The sequence below is a fragment of the Populus nigra genome, chromosome 7 (assembly GCF_951802175.1).
Source record: "Populus nigra chromosome 7, ddPopNigr1.1, whole genome shotgun sequence".
In the NCBI taxonomy this organism is placed as follows: domain Eukaryota; kingdom Viridiplantae; phylum Streptophyta; class Magnoliopsida; order Malpighiales; family Salicaceae; genus Populus; species Populus nigra.
Window position 1 is genome coordinate 2,411,633 of NC_084858.1, and position 27,992 is coordinate 2,439,624.

A 27,992-nucleotide genomic window follows, 5' to 3' on the forward strand; every position below is an offset into this window, starting at 1 on the left:
AATAACATAAATAAAAATACAAAGACACACACACACACATCTCTTTTTATTATAATTTTCTCATACACCATCTTTTACATGTAAAAAAAAACAAGAATTCAAAAAAATCAAATACAATTTTAAAATTACAAAATAAACCCTCCAAAATCTACAAGAATTGCAGGGAAGGCCCTCTGCAACTGCAGGAATGGTGGCTAGAAAATTTCTGGGCATTTGGGATGTGGCGGCGCGTCTCCTCCACGCGCCGCCGTGAAATCCAGAGAGCGTGGGGAGATCCGTAATGGCTGCCTCCCCTCTTCACCTTCCTGTCGGCTGTGGGCAACGCCGTTACCTGCAAAAACACCCAAAAACGCAACAAACAAGTCTGTTTTGGCTTTGTTTTCAGATCGGCTCCTCTTCCTTCTCCTTGTTCAGATCTGCTGCTCTCTCTGCAAGTTTTTTTTGTTTCCTCTTCTTCTGCTTCTGCTTCAGGTGGCCGGTGGCACGACCAAAGGGCTGCCGGTCTGTGGGCGCTGCTGGGTTGCTGTGGAGCTGTTGTCGCCGTGGGACTGAGAGAAGGCTGGGAAGAAGACAGCGGGGCTGCCGCTGTGTTCGGCTTGAGGAAGCAAGGAGCTGCTGCGGGGCTGGTCTCCTGTGTCAGTGGCCGTTGCTGTTTAGGAAACCAAAGGGGAAGCAGACGTTGCTGATGGGGAAGGAGACGCTGCTGCTGGAGGTTTGGGTTTCGGTGGAAGCCGGTTTGGGTGAGCGGCTGGGGAAGGGAATAGCAGGGAGATGGAGATGGAAATGGCGGCTAGGTGCTGGGAGAAGGGAATCCAAAAGCTAGGAGCGGCCACGGTTTCTGGCTCTCTGTTTTTTGCAACGGGAGGGGCTCTGTTCTGTAGGGAAGGTGGGGGCAGGGCTCTCAGTTCAGTAGAGAGGAAGATGGGGTTGAGAGGGACCCTGGTCTGGTCGGGTGAGGATGAAAGGAGTGTATGGTGGCTGGCCAGCGTGTAAGAAGGATAAAATGGGGGCTGCCTTGGTTGGTTTTTGTGAGAGGGAGCTGCTGCGACTGCCGGCGAGAGGGGAGAGTGAGGGGGCAGAGAGAGGTCTCTCGTTTTTTCAAGGGAAGGGGGCAGACCGGTTTTCGGGAGGAAACGAAAAAAATCAAAGAAGATAGGGGCGGCGGCTGCCTTCTTTTTTTTCAAAGGCTGATGGCTTTTTTGGCTGGCAGTTCACTGGTTTGTCTCTGGCCAGGCAAAGGGGGAAGAATGGCGCTGGTTTAGGTGGGAGCTGCCGAAATGGGGGAAGGTCCCCGTGCAAGCAGAGGGTGGCGGCTTTTTGTGTAGTTTTTGTTTAGGTTAGGGTTTTTCTCAATTTTTCTCCGCCCCTGTACCTCTCCATTTTTCTCCGTTAATAAAGTTTTCTCCCCCATTTTTTCACTGTAGCGTGGCTTTTATAGGAAGTGTGGCTTGGCCAAAATCACAATGGTCCCTCAACTTTTCCTTTTCTTTCCTTTTCTTTTCTTTTTTGTTAATTTTGATCTTTCTCTTTTTTTGTATTTTTAAAAGCGAGCAATATCAACGTCGACTCAACAAGAAAAATCAGTGATTGTAAAATTTACGCGTTAAAAGTTGAACGCGTTCCAAATACCTTTGAAAATTTAAATTTTTTTGAGATGACGTTGAGAATGCTAAAAACAATGCAAATATATCAAAAATAGATTTTTTGGGTTTTCATTGTTTTTTGCTATTTTTTTTATTTTTCTGAAAATTTATCAAAAATATGGGTCAAAAATTGGGTAACAACATGTGATATGGACTTATTTTTTTTTCTGTCGAAAATAATAGGTCATGCTATGTTTAGGTTCTGAGTGATTTGATGGATCAAATTCTATTTGATGAGTTTTGGCTTTAGAGGGCTTTTTTTTTCTCCTGCTTTATTTTAACTGGAATGTTTAAGGCTTATGATTGTTTTTGAAATATATGTGATGACTTGTTGTCTTTATTTGTGATTACCGTGATGCTTTTGTTTCGATCAAATAAAAAACGTTTTCTTGTGTGTTGTATACGGCCAATACCCTAACATATTTTGAATATTTTTTTATATAAAAAAATATTGGAAGTTTTGAAAATGTGTTTTCGCATGGATTTCTTAAACACAACAAAAAAAATTGTTTTCTTGCATTTCTGGATTTTACAACATGTTTGTAAAACTCCAAAGGGTATTGGCCAATATTCCAAAAAATATAAAAATCTTATTTTAGGGGGAATTTATCTATTATTCACCGCTAATGTTTGGATAAAGAAATCCTTAAAGGACGAATATCCAAAATATTATTGGGAATAATTTGTTATTATTCATGTTAATATTTGGATAAAGAAATCCAGAGTGGTAAATATCCAAAATAATTTTCTAGGAATAATAAATCCGCACACATCCTTGAAAGAAGCCTTGATTATAATTGAGGACATTTCAATTTTTTTTTACTCCACGGTTTACGAGTCGTGAGAGTATAAAACACTAAGGCAAAAATAGGCATTTAAAGCACCCTAGATTTCTAAATTTTTTTGTCCCTCCTCCTTGCGATTTACGAGTCGCAAACTCTTGAAATACCAAGGGAAAAATGAGTTTTTAAAGCACATGGAATCTTCTTGGATTTATGTCTTAATAAATTTAGTTAGAAACTTAGAAAAATTGATGGGATTAGAAAACACCAACACCATAGCAATTATAAGACAAACTAAACACCAAACAGCTTACCTTAGGTAGGGCGTACTAGGGGTGCTAATACCTTTCCTTTACGCAATCAGTCCCTTGCCTTAGAATCTCTGAAAGACCAGTTAGGTTTCCTAGTGACCATAATACTAGGTGGCGACTCCTTTATTCATAATAAAACAAAAGACCCCGAAATCAATCGAGGGTTCGCCGCTCCGCCGCGAGGGTGCGACAGGATTTTATGGCGACAGGATGGTTACCTGATATTGAAACCGTTTCTTAGAAAAGCGTGGAGTTTTCTAAGAATTTTAAGATGGGCCGGTCACCTGATATTGAGACCGTTTCTTAGAAAAGCGTGGAGTTTTCTAAGAATCTTAAGATGGGCAGGTCACCCGATATTGAGACCATTCCTTAGAAAAGCGTGGAGTTTTCTAAAGAATTTTAAGAGGGGCCGGTTACCTGATATTGACACCGTTTCTTAGAAAAGCGTGGAGTTTTCTAAGAATTTTAAGATGGGCCGGTTACCTGATATTGAGACCGTTTCTTAGAAAAGCGTGGAGTTTTCTAAGAATTTTAAGATGGACAGGTCACCCGATATTGAGACCATTCCTTAGAAAAGCGTGGAGTTTTCTAAAGAATTTTAAGAGGGGCCGGTTACCTGATATTGAAACCGTTTCTTAGAAAAGCGTGGAATTTTCTAAGAATTTTAAGATGGGCCGGTCACCTGATATTGAGACCGTTTCTTAGAAAAGCATGGAGTTTTCTAAGAATCTTAAGATGGGCAGGTCACCCGATATTGAGACCATTCCTTAGAAAAGCGTGGAGTTTTCTAAAGAATTTTAAGAGGGGGCCGGTTACCTGATATTGAAACCGTTTCTTAGAAAAGCGTGGAGTTTTCTAAGAATCTTAAGATGGGCAGGTCACCCGATATTGAGACCGTTTCTTAGAAAAGCGTGGAGTTTTCTAAGAATTTTAAGATGGACAGGTCACCCGATATTGAGACCATTCCTTAGAAAAGCGTGGAGTTTTCTAAAGAATTTTAAGAGGGGCCGGTTACCTGATATTGAGACCATTCCTTAGAAAAGCGTGGAGTTTTCTAAAGAATTTTAAGAGGGGCTGGTTACCTGATATTGAAACCGTTTCTTAGAAAAGCGTGGAGTTTTCTAAGAATTTTAAGATGTGCCGGTCACCTGATATTAAGACCGTTTCTTAGAAAAGCGTGGAGTTTTCTAAGAATCTTAAGATGGGCAGGTCACCCAATATTGAGACCATTCCTTAGAAAAGCGTGGAGTTTTTTAAAGAATTTTAAGAGGGGCCGGTTACTTGATTTTGAAACCGTTTCTTAGAAAAGCGTGGAGTTTTCTAAGAATTTTAAGATGTGCCGGTCACCTAATATTGAGACCATTTCTTAGGAAAGCATGGAGTTTTCCAAGAATTTTAGGATGAGTAGGTCACCCGATAATCGAACCATTTCAAAAAAAAATAAAAAAAATTCTAGAAAATCTTAAATAGGCAGGTCATCTGATAGGGAGACCATTGTTTAGGAAAAACAGTGAGATTTAGCAGGATCAGACGGTTTATCTTTACAACACTTACTGCGCGAAGCGCTTGACAAGTTTTGCTTCGTAAGCATTGTAAAGAGGGGGCAACTGTTGTTACTCAATTTTGGACCCCACGTGCTGGAGACGGTGTATACCCCTTTTGAACAGAGTGTAGGAGTTTAGCTCATATTCGCCAGAAGATTTACAAAAGCACAGAAAGAAATATTTTGTGTTTTGAAACCTTGTTTGAATTGTTTTCTGCTCTTTTTATCCTTCCCCTTTACTACCAAAATCATCAGGTTTTCTTAGGTTGATCAGGAGTCTTCATAATGCTAAATTCGTTCATTTTTATCTGGTCTTTAAGGTTGAATAAAATCCCTCAGAATTTGCACTAAAAAAATAGTTCTGCTGCTGTCGCAATTTTTTGGTTCCAACTTAGGCTCTGATTCTGACTCAGTTTCGTACGATATCTGACCATCCTAGGTATATCCTGTCACTCATTACATGTTGAAAAATTGACGTACACCTTTATTAGGTCCTAGGGATCATTTTTCTTAGAGCAGATTCTCAGTCAGATTTGGATGTTCAGTATTGTCAGATCAAGAACCTTTTGACCAACTAGATTACTGTCAGTTTCTGTTTTGTAAAAAGATTTTATCTCACTTCGACTCCTTCATCAAAGTTGTAGTCCTATACGCGTAGATGAATTTGAGCTTTTGAATCACTTGATTTCGATATCAGAGGCCTAAGATGTTCCCGTTTGAATATCTAATGTGAAGGTAGAGAATTCTGCCGCGAGAAAGATATTAACCCGAGTCTGCACAAAAAAAAACTCTATTTTTGGCCTAGTTTTTATGATTTTTGTTCTTAGTTCATACTCTTAGTCATATCAGAATTCTCGGCATTCGTCAGTTTTTGAGTTAGACCCGGAGATCCCTTTCGACCAACCAAATTACTGCTAGATTTTGTTATGTAAAAAGATTTTATCTCACTTCGACTTCTTCATCAAAGTTTTAGTCCTCGATGCGTAGATGAATTTGGGCTTTTGAATCACTTGATTTCAATATCAGAAGCTCAAGATATTCCTATTTGAATATCTAACGTGAGGGTAGAAAATTCTGCCACGGGAAGGATATAGCCAAGTTCGCGGGGCTGATTCGAAGGATTTTTTTTGGACCAAGGACTGAATTGAAAATTGTTAAAATGAGGAATTGAATTGAAGAAGGATATTGAAAGCTGGAGAGGGGGCTGGATCATCATAAATGACAGGATTTTTTCCACACCGAATAAGGAAAATGAGACTTTGCAGCTGCACCCTCCATCTGATTTCTTTCCTTTTTTTCGCTGCAAATTCCTGCTGTTTTTCCTTTATCATCATGCCTGAATTTTGGAGCTGCAACCACGTTTTTTTCTTGCCTCATTTCAAAGGGAGCAGCTGGCCCTATGGAAGGAAAGAAAATAACCACACCCTCCTCTAAAACTGGAAAGAAATCAGACGTAAAGCACCAGCACAAAATCAGAATATTGCAGCTTCCTTTTGTGTTTTTTTTTACTGCAAATTAGTAGGGATTTACATCCTAGAATTAATGCATTAAATCTTTCCTAAATAGAGATATTCTAGACTATATATAAGCCCTTCTAATGACCTAAAGCGAAGAGGGAGGAGAGCAGAAAAATAAGAGAAAAAACGGAGAGAAAAGAGCAGCAAAAGAAAGAGCCAAAGACAGACAAGAAAAACGTAAGAGAGGCAGAGTAAAAAACGCAGCAAATAGAGAGAGCTTTCTTTCTTGTGTTCTGGTGTTATTGTGAGGAAAGAGGAGAGAAAGAATACAAGACGGAGAGGGAGCTTTGCTGCTAAAACCTTGACAGCAACATTTGCTTGGTTTTATTTCATCTTCTGCAGAACAGAACACAGTGAGACCTGCAGGTAAGTCTTAACTTTCCCCTCCTTTGCTGCCTTTAAATCTTTTGTACCTGTTTTGTTTTTGTTTTGCACATTAGTTTTCAATTTTAGACTGTACAATGCTCACTTGCTTTGTGTTGTTCCTGCTGTAGTTTTGACTTTTGGATGGGTGACTATGTTAAGATTTGGCTAGCCTCTGGTGTTCCTTTTTTTTATCTCCTTTCTTTCGCTGGTTCAGAATTAAAGAACCGGGGAAGGGGGCTGTTGTTTTCTTCATCAACAGCTCCCTTTTCTGTTCGTGTCCTTCCATTTTTTTTATTGAAAGAGCCGGCCATGTCTTGCTTTGGTTTCTAGTCCATGATATATATGTGTTACAAAGGCATGCCGTCCCAAGCTCTTCTTTTTTTGGTATGAAACTAGCATGGCAGTTTTTTCTCCCGGTTTGTTAAAAAGAAAATAGGTCATGAGTCATGGTCACATGCAGGAGGATTTTGATTTAAAAATTTCAGTTTCAAAACTTTGGCTCCCTCATGCATACGGGTTTAGTCCTTTCCAGTGTACAACATTTTAAGTTGATTTGGCTTTGAACGATTTTTTTGTTACGAATTGTTTCAAGTTTCTCGTAGTTCTTGTAATATGAATCATGGCTTGCTACTTTTCATTTTTGTGTTTACATCTAATTGTGATGTTTTTGTTTTGACAAAAAATATATATAAAAAATGTTTTTTTTGTGTGTTGCATACGGCCAATACCCTAACATGTTTTGAATGTTTTTTTATATATACAAAAAATATTGGAAGTTTCGAAAATGTGTTCTCGCATGGATTTCTTAAACACAACAAAAAAAATTATTTTCTTGCATTTCTGGATTTTACAACATGTTTGTAAAACTCCAAAGGGTATTGGCCAATATTCCAAAAAATATAAAAATCTTATTTTGGGGGGAATTCATCTATTATTCACCGTTAATGTTTGGATAAAAAAATCCTTAAAGGACGAATATCCAAAATATTATTGGGAATAATTTGTTATTATTCACTGTTAATATTTGGATAAAGAAACCCGGAGTGGTAAATATCTAAAATAATTTTCTAGGAATAATAAATCCGCACACATCCTTGAAAGAAGCCTTGATTATAATCGAGGACATTTCAATTTTTTTTTACTCCACGGTTCACGAGCCGTGAGAGTATAGAACACTAAGACAAAAAAAATAGATTTTTAAAGCACCCTAGATTTCTAAATTTTTGTCCCTCCTCCATGCGATTTACGAGTCGCAAACTCTTGAAATACCAAGGGAAAAATGAGCTTGTAAAGCACATGGAATCTCCTTGGATTTCTATCTTAATAAATTTAGTTAGAATCAAAACGAGAAAAAACTGATGGGATTAGAAAACACCAACACCATAGCAATTATAAGACAAACCAAACACCAAGTAGCTTACCTTAGGTAAGGCGTACTAGGGGTGCTAACACCTTCCCTTTACGCAACCAGTCCCTTGCCTTAGAATCTCTGAAAGACCAGTTAGGTTTTCTAGTGACCATAATACTAGGTGGCGACTCCCTTTACACAAAACAAAGACCCCGAAATCAATCGAGGATCGCCGCTCCGCCGCGAGGGTTGTTACTAGGGGTGCTAACAACTTCAATGTTTATATCCAAGAAAGTTTGTTATTAATATGTCTTATCTTTTTATCTTATCAATTCTTAATATCTTGCTCGTTAAATGGTTAATCTAGATTTGTGTTGTATAATACGTGGTACATCAAATGCTTGATCCTTCATAGTCTTCAGCCGATATCGTTGTTATGAGAGGAACTTGATTTGTTATTAACATAAGTTAGCATCATTAATTCCTGACAATACTTAAAAGTACGGTGTTACTAAAATAAGATAATTAATATGATCATGTTAAAAATTTATAATGACCTATTAAGGATAAATCATCCGATTGGAACCTCCTTTGTGTGTGGTTTCCAATTGAGTAATAAAAAGAGTTTACGCTATATTTATTTCTAATACCATTAGTGGACCATCTAATCTTGACATCTGTTTTTATTATTGTTTAATCCTCACATTAATCTCACATCTTAAAGATCTCTTTAACTCTTTGTTAATATATATATATAGTTGACCTCTCTGTGGATCGACCCAGGTCTTGTTGGGTTATTTATTACTTTGACACTCCTGCACTTGGGATAAGACATTAGCTCTTTGATCGTGTCATCTGCCAAACATGCCAAACCCACGTTACTTAGACTTGGCTAATTGACAAGTCCATGCACTTTGGACTTAGCTATCTGCTAAGTTCAATTGCCCTGGGTTTGACAAATATGCTAGACCCACATTATATGGACTTGGCTGACTGCCAAGTCTACGCACTTTGGACTTGGCTGTCCTCCAAGTCCAAGTGCTTTGGGTTTGGAAAACATCCTAGACCCATGTTATATGGACTTGGCTGACTACCAAGTCCACGCATAGTAGACTTCGCTATCTACCAAATCCAGATGTCTTGGGTTTGGAAAACATGTCAGACTTATGTTATTTAGAACTTGATTAACCGCCAAGTCCTCGTTCTTTGAACTTGGCCATTTGCCAAGTCCAGGTGTCTTGGGTTTGACAAAAATGCCAGACCCACGTTACATGGACTTGGCTGACTACCAAGTCCACACACTTTGGACGTGGCTGTCCACCAAGTCTAAATACCTTGGGTTTGACAAACATGTCATACCCACGTTCTTTGGACTTGGCTGACTGCCAAGTTCGCGATAAAAATCTTAAATAAAAAGTTGGCTCATCAATGTTTCAATAATTGGTGGAGAAGGTTCAAAAATACAAATATTGAATTTTGGCAGTATATTTTGACTGATGAGAGCCCTGTTGACAAAGAAAATTCAACTTGAGGAAGAAAAGCCCAAAATTAAATGTTTATGGACTCAATTAAATTTTATTGAAGGTTTAATTGAATTTATATAGGATTTGATTGCAAGAAAAATTGATTTTTAAGTTAATTTGGGCTTTAATTGGAAGAAATTAATGTTCAGGGGTCAAATAATAATTTTTAAGAGTTGATTTGGTTAAACCAGGGGCTTAATTGCATAACTATTAAAGTTTGATGGCCAATTAGGGACTTGATTGAAGAAATCTGAATCTAAGGACCAAACTAGAAAAGACACATAAATAAAGGAACTGAAATTGATTGAATCAAGGGTTAAATTAAAAAAAAATTAAAAGTTTATGTTGGAACTTGGCAGGGATGCAATTGTATTGATTTTTAAAATCAAAATTGCAATTGAGATCTTGTCAATGCAATCACAATCTCTCAAACATTAATTTAATAGAAATGAAGTATTAAAGGACACTAAATAAGTAAACGCGTATACATGTAGATTATAAATACATGAAAATAAAATTTAAGTTCGTACATTGAATTTAAAAGATATTATTACAATTTAAGTCATGACAGTTTCTTAAGATACAAAATACATAAGTATTCACCTAACTAGATAACAAAATGATAGAAAGATCTGAAAATCACTCATGTCGTGAGTGTGACGGACCCGGAAGAAATATAACATTGGAATATAAATATCATGGAAAAACACTATTAGTATTAATAATCAAACAATTTATTCAAGACTAACATTCATTTATATTTCCCTACAATTCTGGCTTGGTCCCTTTTAGGATTTCTTTCTCATAAATTCACTAACATTTTTCATGTCATTCTCAATTTTCAACAAATATCACGTATTTATACTGAAGGACAATTTCTTCAAGAAAGTGCCAATACCAATTTATTGGTATCATTAATCATCCTTTACCAGATAACTAATCATATCTTTTTTTTCTTCTCAAAATCTTAGGATGGTAATGCCGATACTAATGAATCCCATTAGTATCATTAGTCTCCTTCATCAGGACCGACTAATTAAATTTATCGTGAATGTCAATGTCAATATAACCCCTTAATATCATTAACTATTCCTAACTTGAAATAGTTAATCAAGTCCCAATAGTACTTTGAAATGTACTAAAAAAATACAGATGTCAAGGATCCTTGACATCATTAACGTCCATACCAAGAATAGCTAATCAAATTGCATGGAAATGCCAAACTCGATGTGCCCATCAATATCATTAACTATTCCTAACCCGAAATAGTTAATCAAGTCCAATATCCCCCATGTTTCGGGATGATCATGCCGATGTTAGTAAACCCTACTGACATCGTTATCCTCCAGTTCTCAGAATTGATTAATCAAATATAGGGAAATACTGATATCAAAGGAACCCATTGATATCATTAACTATTCCCAACCAGAATAGTTAATCAAGTCTATATCAATTTCTCATTCATTTCATTAGATGCTTTCTTTTGGCAACATTTATATATAAAATCCAAAAATTAAACAAGCTTTCATAATTATGTACATTTAAGAAAGATATGAGTGTAGAACACCTACCTGCTGCAGAAACTTGGCTCGTGCTCTCCTGCTGTTGCTGTACAGCTTCTGTGACCCCTCTTGTATTCACATGTATACCATATTATTTCCTATTCAAGTTATATTTTTTTAATAACAATAAAATCAGCAAATATTGACTTCCATTCAACAATTTCTTCCTTCACATTTATGTTTCCCATTATATACCTTAAGATCATTGTTTTTTTAATCATAACTAACATTACAAATATCAATTCTGAACACGACTTATTTCCTTTGAACCTTAAAACACAAAACTACACATTTACCGAGGGAAAGAAACCCAATTTCTACCCGTAACGCATCTAAATTACCCATTTTACCAACTTGTTGAAATTGCCAGTAGAGATGGCAACCCGACCTCTCCTCAGAGTATTACTTATATCTGGAGTTCTAGAACTCCAAATTAGGCGAAGTCAGTCTCATCAGAAAGCTAACATCTTTGGCTATAGTTTCTATGAATGACATTTCCTAAATTCTATTATTTTTAGGCTCGGATCTTTTATGGAATTAGAGAGATGAATTTGTTCAGTTTCATCAATGTCTTAAATAAACCCTCAAACATCTCCATTTTCCACTCTCCCTAAAAAAACAACCATTTGTTCACATTATAAACAACATATGACAAGCAATTTACAAAGAAAATCATAAATTCTTCTTTTCCAATTCACCCCTAAATGGTTAGCCACCTTTGCTTCTTTAACCATTGAATTTTTTTTTCTTTGGTATCTCTACATAATTTCATATTCAAGACAATTTTCAATACTCTAATTAATTCAATTCCACATGATTCTATATTTCTCTCAAATTCTACTCAACAACCTGAACTTAAATTCAAGATTAATACACCAATTCATAATCAAATTCAAATTGGCTTACATAATCAAGTTTAGGGCTCCCTACTTGGTGATCAATTGGACTTCGATCCTTAACCAATCAAAACATTTTGACTCCTCCCTTTTTATGCACTAGCCGAGCCTCACTCTCTCCCTCTCTCTTCAAAATTTTCTTCACTTGTTTCTTGCTAATTTCCTTGCCTAATGATGCTTTCCCTACCAATTGATCTAAAACTTGTGTAAACTTAGTAAATTTGGTGTTTCTCTTTTAATTTTTGATGGAAAAATTCAAATTTCTCTCCTCCTTTTGTTCTTGCTGCAACCAGCCTTAAGGAGAAGAAAGAAGGGTATTTATAATCTTATTTTTTTATTTGACATTTAACCCCACTTACATAAGTGTTTTGTTTTTTTGACCCTCTTCTTTCTTAATTTCTTTTACTATTTGAGTTACATCTCTTTTTATCTTTTATAATTCCAATCCTCATCATTTGAACTTAATTTGTTTTCCTTACATTTAACTTTACCTTCTTTATCTTCGAATTAATTAAAATATATTTCAAAATATTTTACCTAGGAAATTCATACCAGAAAAATTTCCGATCCTCCAATTTATTTAATTTGTGCATTAATTATCTCATTGCCCTATTTCCATCTATATTGTCGCACGTCAAAAAATCCGCGCGACGTCAGCTGGCGATTTTATCGTTGTTCGTTTTGATTGGTTCGTTGGAGTCGCCACCTAGTAATTGATTGTGGGCTACTAGGAAACCGGATGTACTGGTCTTGTCAGAGATTCACGGGAAAGGGACTGGTTGTGGTTAGGGAAGATATTAACACCCCTAACACACCCTACCTGAGGTAAGCTGCTTTGTAGACTTGATGCGTTTTAAAAATAAAATTTTAGCTCAATTCTAAGGCTTTGATAAATCAGTTATTAGTTCCCAAAATATATGTAGATACATGTTCTACATTTTTATAGGAAATACAACATGATTTTTATCTGTCCTTTAGATATTTGTGCATATAAATTAAAATATTAAATTCATTTTTTTCTTTGATTCAATAACATACATAAAAAAAATACTAAAACACACACACATTTTTTATTATGATTTTCTCATACACCATCTTTCACATGTTACAAAATTACAAGAATTCAAAAACTAGATAAAAAATTACATTAAATAAACCAAAATTTGCAAAACAGTCCCCCAAAACTCCAGAAATTGCAAAGGTGGCCCCTCTGGAATTGCAGCAACAGTGGCGGCGCGTGACCTCCACGCGCCACCGTCACTGGCGGTGCGTCCGCCGAGAAAGCAGTCGGCCGAAACTGGCTTCTTCTCCTCTTCTCTTCTGCAACACCGGCGACCTACAAAAAAGAAATCAAATCACACAAGCCAGTTGATTTTAATTTTGTTCTTGTTTTTCAATCTGTTTCGTTTTTTTCTTTTTTAGATCTGCATCCGTTTTCTGCCCCCTTGCTTCTCTTCTTCCTATGGCAGATCTGCAGGCTGAGGAAGGAGTGGTGGAGGCTGGAGGCCGGAGCTGCGGGTGCAGCGGCGCTTGAGGGAGGAGCTGCTGCTGTTGGAGGACGGCGCTGCTGCACAGGCTGGTGGAGCAACCGGGTCTGTTGGAGGGAGAAACTGTCGAGGCTGGTGGCGCGTCGGTGGTGTTCGTTCCTGTTGGTGGCAGCGGTGGTTGGCCTTGTTGCTGAGTTCTGCTGCCGCTGCTCTTGGTGGAGGAGATGGGTACGGCGCTGCTGGAATAGGAAGAGCAGGAGAAGAAGGAAACGGTGGCCGAGAGAGAGAGGAGGGAGCGTGTGTGGGTCTCCTGGTGTGCGGCTGAGAGAGAGGGAAGGGTAGATCGGGGCTGTGTTCTGGCTGCCAAGAGGGAGAAGGTCTGTGTGGCCGTTTTGGGGCTGCAAACGAGAGAGGGATGAGGCTCCTTCGGGTTGTAGGAGAAGGAAAGGCTGCTGGCTGGCCAGCTAGGGAAACCCTGATGGATGGGGGGCGGCGGCTTCTCCTCTCTTTGGGTGAGGGAGAGAAAAAAAGTTAAGCTTTTTAGGGTTTTCCCTTTTTTGTGTTGTCTCTCCAAATTGCAAAAATACCCCCCCCTCCCTTGAAAATTCAGTGTAGCATGGTATTTATAGGAAAAATTTTGCTAGGTTTTTCAAACTAGTCCCTCAACTTTTCCTTTCCTTCTCTTTTCCTCTTTTTTTTGTAAATTTTGATTTTTCTTATTTTTTTTGTATTTTTGAAAGCGAGCAAATATCAACGTCGACTCAATGAGGAAAATCAATGATTTTAAAATTAACGCGTTAAAAGTTCAACGCGTTCGAAAGACCTTTGAAAATTTAAATTCTTTTTAGACGACACTGAAAATGCTAAAAACAATGCAAATGTATTAAAAAATGTATTTTTTGGGTTTTCAATGCTTTTCGCTATTTTTGGATTTTTTTCTGAAAATTTATTAAAACATGGGTCAAAAATTGGGTAGCAACAGATGCCCCCTCTTTACAATGCTTACGAAACAAAACTCCTCAACGTTTATCGTAGTAAGCTTTGTAAAGAAAAAACTTGTCTTTCTGTCTTCCTAACTTGTTGAATATTCACTGATCTAATGACCTTATTTTTTATTTTTTTTTATTTCTCTCTGTTTTCCTTCTTCTCTTTTTTTTTTCTCTTTTCTCTCTCTCCGTTCTTTCTTTCTTGCTCTCTCTCTTTTTTTTTCTCTTTTTTTTTCGTTAACCTGAGATCCCATCTGGTGACCTCCTTGAACCAAAACCAAAATCTGCGTGGTTGGGCTAACCTGAGATCCCGTCCGGCAATCCCCTTTAACCAGAACCAATATCCTGTGTGTGCGGTTGGGCTAACCTGAGATCCCATCCGGCGATCCCCTTTAACCAGAACCATATCCTGTGTGTGGTTGGGCTAACCTGAGGTCCCATCCGGCGATCCCCTTTAACCAGAACCATTATCCTGTGTGTGGTTGGGCTAACCTGAGATCCCATCCGGCGATCCCCTTTAACCAGAACCATTATCTTGTGTGTGGTTGGGCTAACTTGAGATCCCATCTAGCGATCCCCTTTAACCAGAACCAATATCATGTGTGGTTGGGCTAACCTGAGATCCCATCCGGCGATCCCCTTTAACCAGAACCAACATGAGATCCCATCTGGCGACCTCATTAAACCAAAACTAAAAAATGTGTGTAGCTCGGTCAACCTGAAATCCCATCTGGCGATTACCTTTAACCAAAGCTACATGAGATCCCATCTGGCGACCTCATTAAAGTGGAACTAAAAAAATGTGGTAGCTCGGTCAACCTGAAATCCCATCTGGCGATTCCCTTTAACCAAAGCTACATGAGATCCCATCTGGCGACCTCATTCAACTGGAACATAGAAAAAAAGTGTGGTAGCTCGGTCAACCTGAAATCCCATCTGGCGATTCCCTTTAACCAAAGCTACATGAGATCCCATCTAGCGACCTCATTCAACTGGAACATAGAAAAAAAGTGTGGTAGCTCGGTCAACCTGAAATCCCATCTGGCAATTCCCTTTAACCAAAGCTACATGAGATCCCATCTGGCGACCTCATTCAAGTGGAACTAAAAAATGTGGCAGCTCGGTCAACCTGAAATCCCATCTGGCGATTCCCTTTAACCAAAGCTACATGAGATTCCATCTGGCAATCTCATTCAAGTGGAACTAAAAAATGTGTGGTAGCTCGGTCAACCTGAAATCCCATCTGACGATTCCCTTTAACCAAAGCTACATGAGATCCCACCTGGCGACCTCATTCAACTGGAACTAAAAAAATGTGTAAAAAGTGGTCTCATTGTAATGGGTGACCTACCCAGGTGGAAAGAATATGGAAAGCGGTCTCATTATGATGGGTGACCTACTCAAATGGAAAGAATGTGAAGTGTGGTCTCATTATAATGGGTGACCTACCCAGATGGAAGATGAGAAAAATATGAAGTGGTCTCATTGTTATGGGTGACCTACCCAGGTAAAAAAAATGAAGAATGGTCTCATTGTATGGGTGACCTACCCAGGAAAAATGATGGTCTCATTGTATGGGTGACCTACCCAAGAAAAATGATGGTCTCATTGTATGGGTGACGAACCCAAGAAAAATGATGGTCTCATTGTATGGGTGACTAACCCAAGAAAAATGATGGTCTCATTGTATGGGTGACAAACCCAAGAAAAATAATGGTCTCATTGTATGGGTGACAAACCCAAGAAAATGATGGTCTCATTGTATGGGTGACTAACCCAAGAAAAATAATGGTCTCATTGTATGGGTGACCTACCCAAGAAAAATAATGGTCTCATTGTATGGGTGACGAACCCAAGAAAAATAATGGTCTCATTGTATGGGTGACGAACCCAAGAAAAATAATGGTCTCATTGTATGGGTGACGAACCCAAGTGGAGGATGTGATGTGACAAGTGTGAAAAATGGGACTTACCTGGCGAAGTCCTGAAAGGATGATAGAAGAAGGGCCAGAAAACTTGGTGCTTCTTGATAATTCTTGATCGCAGGGTTTGAAAACTCGATGTTTCCTGATTGCAAGGTTGATCTTTTCATTTCTTTGAGATTTTCCTAACAGTAAGGCTTATCTCATCTTCTTCCCGTTCCAAGGTCACAACCATGATTCTCTGTTATTATCAGCTCAATGATTCTCCCTCTTTTTTTTTTCTCTGTTTTTTTTTTGGTCCCCAATCTTGCTAAACTACATTGAGGATTTTTCCTGCAACAAAAATAAAAAAATATGTACAATGTTTTGAGGTTAGATGACATGCATGCATCCTTACCTGATTTGAAATATAGGTCCCCCCCTTTGATGATCCATCGTCATAGGGTGCCTTTGTTTGCTAATCAAAGCCTTCTTTGCTTTCCCATGTACTGGCTCATTCGTGTGCTAGCCATCCACTCAGTTGTAAGTGCAGTGCCCATCCTGGGCTGTCTTCGACGGTTACTGCTCTTGTTGTTTATCAAGCTTAACTCTGCCCCAAGTGCGGTGTTGCTTGATTCATCATGAAAAGCTTAACCGATCATTCATCTTCTGTATTATCCGGAGAATTGTTCTCTCATTGATTGTGCACATCGTGCCAACACCATCATGATTGTCAATCAGTTACTAACTTGCCCCAAGCTGAAACAATACTCTTCAAGTATATGTTATCACCAGTCTTCATGGAAATCATCCAGTCGTCCAGACGTGCATCTCATAGCTTGCAGTGAAAGACTCATCGTTGTATATTCAATGTTCTTTCTCATGGATTTCTCTCAGCTTGTCAAATCAGATAATGGAAAGAAATGTCTTGATATCATTGATGATGTTCATGTTATCACCCATATTCGAAGTGCGCATTTGCTCCAAAATAGATGGTCCCACATTCAGTTTTGGTGGTGCGCATCTTTCCGACATTCATTCCAATGCAACTATGCATGCCCACATCAGTCGATAGCCATGCTTCAAAAGATGACTAATGAAGATGTCCTTCAGGTACATCTTTGATCTACCGTCAGTCTTGGTGGTGTGCATATGTTAGATGTTCATTCAAATGCACTCACTTGATAACATCAATGGCTGCTGAAGTTCACTAAATCACCGACTGTCTTTGAACAACATTGCCCCCAGTAATGATCTGAATGCTTGTTTTGCTTATTAGCTTTCTTTAAACACCATTGTCCTCGGTGCATTGATTCATCATTTGATCATCTTTCTTTGCCCCCTAGCTGATCTGAATACTGCTTGTTTCCCTTTCAGGATCCACTGTATTGCCCCCAAGTGGTTAACTTTTCAAGGAACGTCAAGAAATGTTGATGTCATTCTTGTCAAGGATTTTTCAAATTCGATCGATGTTCTTCTTGTTTGACAATCTTCCTTGTTCTGAAATCAAATCTCATATTTCAACGGTCATGTCTATTCAAGTCTAATTGTTGAAATGAAATCAAAGAGATGTCAATTTTTGAAAGTGTTTTTGGAAATCAAGCTTCTTTGGTCAACGACCCAACACACACTATTCAATGTAATCTTTTGACTGTCTTGTATTTTGAAAACAGAAATGACCTGTTATAAGATTAAAATGACTCTTTTCATGGTTATTTGTATCAGTTTTAATCTTTGATCTTGGGTATATCTTTTGATGGTCTGCGATGAGGTGACCTTCTGTGAATTTCAAGGAAAACAAAAGGCTCAAGTCAAAACTTGAGGATTCATCAAGAAAGATTGTTTTCTTTTTCAGCACCAATTTTATCAACATGCATAATAATCTGTAGCTTGATTCATAAAGTCACTACCCTTACGGAAAAGACTCTTCAAGTTTTGAGATCGCCATTTATCGGTTCAAATTGCTTACTTGATCAAAAAAGGCTTTTAAAAGCACGTAATGCAGGTTATGGTACATGGCTATGAAAGAAAGGGATTTCACAAGCTCAAAAAGTGTTTGAGGGTTTCAAAGACCTAGGATCAACATCAAACTATTCATCAACTCTTTTTCTTGTTGTTGTTGTGGAGAAAGTGACATATAACCTTGTTAATCTCAAAGATCAGAATTCTCTTAACATAGGTCATAATGTAAATCCAACTTTTCTTTGATGAATAATCAATCTAATCCTTTTGAAGACACTAAAGGCTTTATCCTAGACACACCAAAAGACATGAAACTTGATTTTTTTTGTGTTGACTTTTGGCATTTGTTGTGTCTTTCTTCAATTGAAACCTATTTTGCCCCTCTTAGAATTGATATGCATTCTCCTTTCATTCCACTCTTTTTTGCTTTTACATAACCTTCCTCAAAGTTTTCTTGGATGGCCCTCAATCTATGGCTTTTCTTGTTCTCCCTTTCTCAATCATTGGGCTTTTATTCTAAGCCTTTCTTTTATCGTTGATTCTATCATTGTCTTCAAGATATCTCTCATTTGCCCCCAGTATGGGGTGTGATCCTAGTCAAGGTTTCTTTTTGAAAGAAAATATTTTACCAGGCTCAAAATGGGACTGCAAGGGATATAATCTTTTAGAAAGTGAAGGGATAACAAAGATGGCCTTTTCTCATTTCAAGCAATGTCGGTTAGAACCGATAAATTTTGACCTCGTCCAGTGTAATGATTTGGACTTGTAAGAGTCATGATTCACGAGTCCATAACTATTGAATCCACTACATGTCATTATGCATACTGCTAAAACTAGCTATATGATGTGTGGTACAGTTTCAGGAGGTATGAGTTCAAAATTGTTTGGTCACCTCATGTCATTTTCAAGTATCAAGTCATTTCTGCAATCAAAACACTTTTAATGTTCATGATTAAACTTTGCATGTTGGAGTTTGATCAAAATATTTTGTCAGAATAGAATGCTAAACATATGTTGATTTCAAAACAACAAAGAGACAAAAACAAGACATGTTTCGTTGAAGGATGAGATGTGATCACAAAACAAAAATGCAACATTCCACAACAATATGATTGACAATTCATCGCCATTCTTGAATCATCTTTTCTGGCAATATCTGTGTTTTGCCTAGCAATTCCGATCACTCGTCATTCTGAGGATGTTCTGGTGACAAAATGATCGATGACATCATCTTTCACAAACTGAGCTCGATTCTTGAAACTCTTGTGTCTGTTCAATTGAAATGGTCCAGGAACCCCCCATGATATTCACATCTAGTTTGAATTATACCACGGTGGTTGCATGCAATTTGTCAAAGTCCGGGGCACTAAGTCTGGAATCTGGCAGATGCTGGTAAATAAACCCACATGGTAAAGGAATGTCTATCTTTGGCAAAGACATTGGAGCAATTGATGTTATGGCAAGACCTGACAAGGCAAAATGACTGAGGTTTCTCAATTGAGAGTCATCTTCTGATTCAACTCTCATCACTGTTATGGAATCCATGGTAGATCCTTTAATCTTTCCTCTCTTGATAGCTAGCTCAATTCTTTTGGCAATCCACACAACTTCATGTCAATATTCCAATGTTGTTGTGGTCGTTTGTGGATTGTTGGAAACCTTCCAACAGCTAGGTAATCTTGGCAGCACCTTGAGACTTGCAGCATTGTCACTGCCAATGTGTGAAATGATGCGTTGTCTCAATTGGAAGAGAAACTGATGAATCTGAAACCCTTTTTGTCCCCTCTTTGATTCCTCACTGACGGTGCAGCAAACAGACACTTGTAGAGGGAGTTCTGCTCTGTGAAAGTTTCAGTCTTCTTCATGTTTTTCAGTCTAGGCATGTCTCTTCTCTCTACTTTTTTCATTTTAATACTGACACTGTAAGGAGGAAAATCATAGATGATCTAAAACTACTATATTCTTTCTTGAATTTCCCACTTGCAGATCCACAAACAGATTCCTGTTGAGAGAGCTCTGCTATGTTGAAGTTTGATGCTTGCCCCTGTTTTCAGACTACGTCTGGCTTTTCAACCCACTACAGTGTCTTCGTACTGAAACTGGTGGTGTAAATTTTCATATCATCTGAAACTATTACATCATCTCTTGCATTCCCCACTTGCAGAACCACAAACGGGTTTTTGTGGAGGGAGCTCTGCCACGTCAAAGTTTGATGACTCCTCATGTTTTCAGACTAGGTCTGACTCTTCGGCCTACTCCAGTGTTTCAGTGCTGAAACTGATGAGGCAAATTTTTATAGCGTATGAAAGTACTGCATCCCCTCTTGCATGCCCCACTGGCAGATCCTCAAACAAATCTCTGCAAAGAGAGCTCTGCCACGTAGAAGTTCAGTGTCTAATCATGGGTTTTTTCGGGGTTTTTTTTATTGTTTTTTTGTTTTTTGTTTTTTGTTTTTTTTTTTTTACATCTTGTGCCGCTGAACTGGAATTGAGCTAACAATTGGGGTAACGTCAAAGAAGACTAACGCACCATGCACCGAAGGCTAAATTTATTTGGTGCCATTAGAAGATGTGGAGGCGATGAACAATTAACAGGGCAACTGACCAAGAACAAAAGTTGTCATTAGTTGATGACTGAAAGCATTGTTGTTGTTGTTCATGACTGAAAAGGAGAGGCACAGCTTCAATGGGACGTGGACGAGCGGTGTTCCCACAGAAGACTATGCAGACATTCCCTTTCCATTTGATGCTCTACACTTGTTCAGGCAGATCTGAACCTAGCTAATTCACCTTTGATGCTCTCAACTTTCTTTTGACTCTGTGCCTCTCTCTGACATCTTTCTTTATTTCCATCGTCTTTTTTTTCAATCATGTGTAGCACAGCTCGGATGGAGGAACCTATTTTTCCTCCCGGTACATGCATGATAAATGTATGAACATGTAATCTATATGAAGAACTCGCCCTTCGAGGGGTGACATATGGTTGTAACTCTTGTATGATGAAACAAGAATCTTGATTCTTGCCCCAAACTCTACAATGAAAATTTTCTGAGTGACGGCCATTGGGTCACCCAAAAGTCTTGAGTTCAAGATGCTTCAAGAAGGGTTTGCCCTGATGCAAAACAATGTATACGAAGCACACATCCTAAAGACAGGTTCTAATCTTTTTAAGTGAGACAAAAGGTAGGTTTACTACTTGGTCTCTAAAAAGGGTCTCTTGTTGTCCCAGTGATCACCCTCTTGAAGGCAATATAGGGGCCCAGTAGGTAATGAGATGGCACATGTACCAACTGTTACCAGTCTAAGCACTCAACGAAGAGTTGGGGTTTACACAAACTTAAACCTTGACTAACAGTCGTAAGGTAAGCTGCTAGTCCCCCTCCTAACCTGAAGCTTGTGTGTGCTTTAAAAAATTAAAATATGTGATGCATGATACAATTCTACAAAATGCATGAATAAAACAAAAATAAAATAAGACAAAAATGCAAAAACATAAACACATCAAATACACAAAGCTTAGTCCAATAATGTTGAAAACAATACCTTCCCCAGTGGAGTCGCCATTCTGTCGCACGTCAAAAAATCCGCGCGACGTCAGCTGGCGATTTTATCGTTGTTCGTTTTGATTGGTTCGTTGGAGTCGCCACCTAGTAATTGATTGTGGGCTACTAGGAAACCGGATGTACTGGTCTTGTCAGAGATTCACGGGAAAGGGACTGGTTGTGGTTAGGGAAGATATTAACACCCCTAACACACCCTACCTGAGGTAAGCTGCTTTGTAGACTTGATGCGTTTTAAAAATAAAATTTTAGCTCAATTCTAAGGCTTTGATAAATCAGTTATTAGTTCCCAAAATATATGTAGATACATGTTCTACATTTTTATAGGAAATACAACATGATTTTTATCTGTCCTTTAGATATTTGTGCATATAAATTAAAATATTAAATTCATTTTTTTCTTTGATTCAATAACATACATAAAAAAAATACTAAAACACACACACATTTTTTATTATGATTTTCTCATACACCATCTTTCACATGTTACAAAATTACAAGAATTCAAAAACTAGATAAAAAATTACATTAAATAAACCAAAATTTGCAAAACAGTCCCCCAAAACTCCAGAAATTGCAAAGGTGGCCCCTCTGGAATTGCAGCAACAGTGGCGGCGCGTGACCTCCACGCGCCACCGTCACTGGCGGTGCGTCCGCCGAGAAAGCAGTCGGCCGAAACTGGCTTCTTCTCCTCTTCTCTTCTGCAACACCGGCGACCTACAAAAAAGAAATCAAATCACACAAGCCAGTTGATTTTAATTTTGTTCTTGTTTTTCAATCTGTTTCGTTTTTTCTTTTTTAGATCTGCATCCGTTTTCTGCCCCCTTGCTTCTCTTCTTCCTATGGCAGATCTGCAGGCTGAGGAAGGAGTGGTGGAGGCTGGAGGCCGGAGCTGCGGGTGCAGCGGCGCTTGAGGGAGGAGCTGCTGCTGTTGGAGGACGGCGCTGCTGCACAGGCTGGTGGAGCAACCGGGTCTGTTGGAGGGAGAAACTGTCGAGGCTGGTGGCGCGTCGGTGGTGTTCGTTCCTGTTGGTGGCAGCGGTGGTTTGCCTTGTTGCTGAGTTCTGCTGCCGCTGCTCTTGGTGGAGGAGATGGGTACGACGCTGCTGGAATAGGAAGAGCAGGAGAAGAAGGAAACGGTGGCCGAGAGAGAGAGGAGGGAGCGTGTGTGGGTCTCCTGGTGTGCGGCTGAGAGAGAGGGAAGGGTAGATCGGGGCTGTGTTCTGGCTGCCAAGAGGGAGAAGGTCTGTGTGGCCGTTTTGGGGCTGCAAACGAGAGAGGGATGAGGCTCCTTCGGGTTGTAGGAGAAGGAAAGGCTGCTGGCTGGCCAGCTAGGGAAACCCTGATGGATGGGGGGCGGCGGCTTCTCCTCTCTTTGGGTGAGGGAGAGAAAAAAAGTTAAGCTTTTTAGGGTTTTCCCTTTTTTGTGTTGTCTCTCCAAATTGCAAAAATACCCCCCCCTCCCTTGAAAATTCAGTGTAGCATGGTATTTATAGGAAAAATTTTGCTAGGTTTTTCAAACTAGTCCCTCAACTTTTCCTTTCCTTCTCTTTTCCTCTTTTTTTTGTAAATTTTGATTTTTCTTATTTTTTTTGTATTTTTGAAAGCGAGCAAATATCAACGTCGACTCAATGAGGAAAATCAATGATTTTAAAATTAACGCGTTAAAAGTTCAACGCGTTCGAAAGACCTTTGAAAATTTAAATTCTTTTTAGACGACACTGAAAATGCTAAAAACAATGCAAATGTATTAAAAAATGTATTTTTTGGGTTTTCAATGCTTTTCGCTATTTTTGGATTTTTTTCTGAAAATTTATTAAAACATGGGTCAAAAATTGGGTAGCAACATATATTATCTTCAATTCATGTAAAAGTTTATTCCTTGCTAATTTGATGCTCACTTGGACAATTGCATTTCTAATATTCTAACCTCTATTATCATTATGTATTATTTAATTCTGATCACATTAACGCACATCGATAAATGGCAACCATCCATGCATGGACTGGACATAACAAAGGCAAATTATATTCCCAAAGCTTTGTGATAGGGACAGTGCCAGAATTATATTGATACAATAAATTTTATAATCTACCAATCATTTTTTTAGTAAATTTGAAGTGAGAAAAACACGTCAAAAAACACAACATATTAATCACTAGACTTGTGGAACGTGTGCGCCAAACTTGTGGAAGATTCATGGGAAGAAGACGAATGACCCAAACTCTTGATGGGATGTTTTTAGTCTTCATTGCTTTCCTTCACATGATATGCATCTTCACACTAAGAAAGAGAGAGATGAGGTTGACGAATTCAAATTTCTACAAAAATGACCAAGCCCCTTTGAAATGATCTTAATGAGTCTCATGCACGTTCCTACGAGTAGCGTAGAAGAAATGCACCACTTTTTTTATGAGTTGTGAACAAGAACTGCACGTCTAATAAGCTTTTTGTATTATTGAGGAGTACAAATATTCAAGATACTTATAAATAAGATTAATGTATTAAATAATTAGCTGATTTTTTAATTTAAATAATTTGTTCCATTTTTTTTAGTTAAGTTGTCTGATAACTGTGATAATTGCAGGTAGTGTTTGATGAGCTAGGTGATTGATAACTATAATAGTAGCTAGTGGTGCCTAGTGAGCCGAGCCAGGTGACCGGTAGCTGTTACTTGCAAAAGATCTTTTTTAATGGACGTGTGAACTCTTTGATGGTAAAGTCAGTAACTTTGAAGAGAGAGAAGGTATAATGGTATTTTAGAGAGATAGATTTTGAAAATATATATGTTGAAAATGCTAAAAATGAAAAGATTGTGAACCTTTGACTTGAAGGATTCATGATGTATTTATAGCTCATGAATCTTGTTATTTTGTGAAGAGGAGGGGCTGAAGTATAATTTCATTCTTGTGATATTTTGAGTTGTATTTTACTCAAAATAATACATATTGAACTAATATAAAATATTGAGAGATTTGCGTGGGGTCCTAGAAAAATCCTTGACAAGTATTGGGCTCATACTCATTAAATGTAAAAAATAGATCCAAACACATTGCCTAGATCCAAGCATGTTAGGCTCGGGGTGTGGTCCCGAGCCCAAGCCTACTGGGGTGCTGCTGCCCAGCCAGGCATGTTACAGAGACCAACACAAGGCTCCTGCCTTTGGTGCCACTATTGGTGATGTTGTCGGCAGTGAGCCCACTATTGGCTATAACAATGGGTGGGAGAATCACAATTTGACCCTCTCACTTATGTTTCATTACAAAAGGGTTTTGAGGGTGCAATTTATGTATCTATCCATGCCTTTTATTTCTTATTACATTTTGGCTCTTGAGATAAAATTATGATTCTCCACCTCTTTATATAAAATGTTGATTTTATATTTTAAAATTGAAACACAAATTAAATTAATTATGGAATTAATTTTCCTAATAGGACTATGATTGAATTAAAATGTTTAAATCAAAATTTTTGAGTTTTGTCATATCCTAATAGGGTTAGGATCTAATTAAAATGTTTAATTAAATAATGTTCAGAAAAATAGTTTTTCTAAAGCAAAGAGAGTTTTTAAACCAAAATATTTTTAATTAATTGATCCTAAAATAGTTTAGGATATTAATTAGAATTTTATTATGATTAATTTTCTTGTTAAATTTTAATAATTGTTTTTTCAATAAAATAATCTATATTAAATAAAATTTATTATATTTGGAAAATTATCAAATTAGATTTGAGTTTAATACTTTTAAGTGTTAGAAATATTATTTTAAATTGTACATAAAGCTAATAATTAGAATTGAAGCATGCAATAATTTTATTATGCATATTAACATGTTCTTATGCATTATAGATGATTATGGACATTAAAGACCAATGTGATTGTGTTTTTATGGTTGAATGGTTGTAATATTAAATAGGGTCTGCGTGTCTTGTCTTTTCTCTATTTTTCTTTTATATCATAAAATTCTTTTCTCATCTAATTTTCATCGAATGTAACTCAAGGTTTTTTAATTAATTATGTAAATGTTATGTAATTTAGAAACATAGAAATTTAGATAGAAAAATTATTTTGTAATCCAAGACGAAGAAAGAATGACAATGAAGGATATAACCACGATGCTCACATAAGACTTATGAAGATTTGCAGCAGCTACCTATATTTTGATCATCTAATTCCCTTCGATGACTCGAGGGTATTAATTTAAATATGTTTATAATCATTCAATTAGAATGACATGCTAGGGGTGTATGTTTATTTATAAATTGTTGTGTATGAAATATATATTTTTTATGCCATGTTATGTATGAGACCTAATTAATGGATAATAAATCCCTTCATTAATATATTAAATACATGTTGAGAACATGAATAGCTGTCTTTCAATTTTATATGAATAAAACCAAAGTTTTATTCATGGATAACTTGTTAAGTCACTTAAGATTACCGTTAATTGAATATGTTTAATGCTATAAAAATAGGTTCCACTAAACTAACCTATATGATTTAAATGAGTCACTCATGATCATGTGAGGTTAAAGACATGTGTTAGGTGAAATATATAAGATATGTTTAGACAACGAGTTGTCACCTAACTAATCTAGGAGTCATATAGAGATGTAATTGACAAACTATGTTATCCACCTTATTTAATTTATTTTGATTTGTCAAGTCACTAAAGGTCATATAAATTAAATGGGATCTTAGACCACTAGGAAAATCTGAACGAGATTTCTTGAATTAATAGAGAGGGCTATTAATTTGCAAGAAAATAGTGGAAGATCAAATTAGAATTAAAGACCTTATCTAAATTTGGAATTTAAATATGTATGCATGAAACTAACACTCTCTATCTTTATATAAAGAGGTCGGTAGATCAAAATGAGTAGTAACATATCCCTACAAAGCACACTTGATGATAGCAAATTGATTGAACTAATTTTTTTGGATTGACACCAAAATATAAGAATTATTCTCAAGTAAGAAAAGAGGTTATATGTTCTAAAAAGTCCAATTCCAAATGCCCTTGCTGAGGATGCTGAAGAAGAATTTAGAAATGAACATCGTCATGCTGATGATGATAAACAGGCTGCATGTGTGATATTAGCTAGTATGTCATCTGAACTTCAAAGACAATGTTGTTATCCTTTTTTGGGTCCTTGTACAAAAAAGAAAAAAAATACAAAAAAAAATAAAAAAATATACATTAGGAAGAAAACAAAAAATATAGCAGTGAGAAGAGGACGCCAGAGCGCCCAGAAAATAACCAAAATTAGTTGAGGAGGTTAAAAAATACAAATATTGAAATTTGACAGTATATTTTTGACTGATGAGAGCCCTATTGACAAAGAAAATTCAATTTGAGAAAGAAAAGTCCAGAATTAGATGTATATGGACTCAACTAAATTTTATTGAAGGTTTAATTGAATTTGTAGAGGGTTTGATTGCAAGGAAAATTAAATTTTAAGTCAATTTGGGCTTTAATTGGAAGAAATTAAAGTTCATTGGTTAAATTATATTTTTTAAGAGTTGATTTGGTCAAATAAGGGGCTTAATTGCATAAATATCAAAATTTGATGGCCAATTAGGTACTTGATTGAAGAAATCTGAAACCAAAGACCAAACTGGAAAAGACATATAAATAGAAGAACTAAAATTGTCCGAATCAGGGGCTAAATTGAAGAAATTGAAAGTTTGTTGATCAATTGAGGTTCAAATTGCATAAATATGAGACCAAGGACCGAAGTGAGAAAGACGACCAACTTTAGGGCTGACATCTGATTTTGGCAAGGATGCAATTGAACTGATTCTTAAAATCAAAATTGCAATTGAGGACTTGATTGAATAAATCAGAAATTGAGGATTGATTTGGAAATTGACTTCTTTGGTGCCATTTTCATTTAAATGAAACGACGTATTATGTCCAAAACGACATCGTTTAATCCATTGTTAAAAAGGGAAAACGGTGTCGTTTTGAATGACACTGTACATCTCCTTCTTCCCTTAGACGCACACAAGTAGGTGAAGAAGGGGATTTTCTCCCTTGCAACGCATCTTTCCCTCTCTCTCTCAAAAACCCAAAAACTGACAAGACCCACACCTATTAGCCTGCCAAGATGAAAAAGCAGAGGAGATAAGCCTTGTGGGCGGCTGCCTAGTGGCCGCTCGACCACCCTACCCCTATGCCATGACTGGATAGGGGTAATAACTCTCTCTCCCTGTTTTCCCCTTATAAATACCAGGGGAGAGAAAGGAGGAAAGAGGGGGGGGACACGACACTTTTAGGGAGTTTTGGAGGTGAAAAACAGAAGGAACAAAAGGATAGAGAAGACTAGGGTAAAGATTGGCAGAGAAAGAATGAGAGAGAGAGAGAGAGAGAGAGAGAGAGAGAGGCATACGATAGAGAGAGACAAGGGAGAAAAGAATAAACAGAGAGCAAAACCAAAGGTGAAAAACAGAGACAAACAGAGAGGGAAAGAAGGAGACGAATGAGAGAAATATAGGAAAAAAAGAAAAAAAAGAAAAACAGAGAGGAAAGAACAAAAAAAGAAAACAGAGGAAAAAGAGAGAAAACAGAGAACCAGAGGGGAATAAGAAGGAAAAGAAA

The 27,992-nt window shown here is 37.4% G+C and overlaps 1 protein-coding gene across 1 annotated transcript; it reads left to right on the top strand.

Annotated features, from left to right (window-relative positions):
* The first annotated feature begins 280 nt into the window (after positions 1 to 280).
* Positions 281 to 22,578, top strand: LOC133699358 (uncharacterized). The gene is made up of 9 exons (XM_062122594.1): positions 281 to 362; positions 472 to 626; positions 658 to 740; positions 882 to 969; positions 1,211 to 1,321; positions 12,961 to 13,083; positions 13,151 to 13,291; positions 22,236 to 22,358; positions 22,426 to 22,578. Exons 1-9 carry the CDS (start codon positions 281 to 283, stop codon positions 22,576 to 22,578), a joined length of 1,059 nt encoding a protein of 352 aa, XP_061978578.1.
* The last annotated feature ends 5,414 nt before the right edge of the window (positions 22,579 to 27,992 follow it).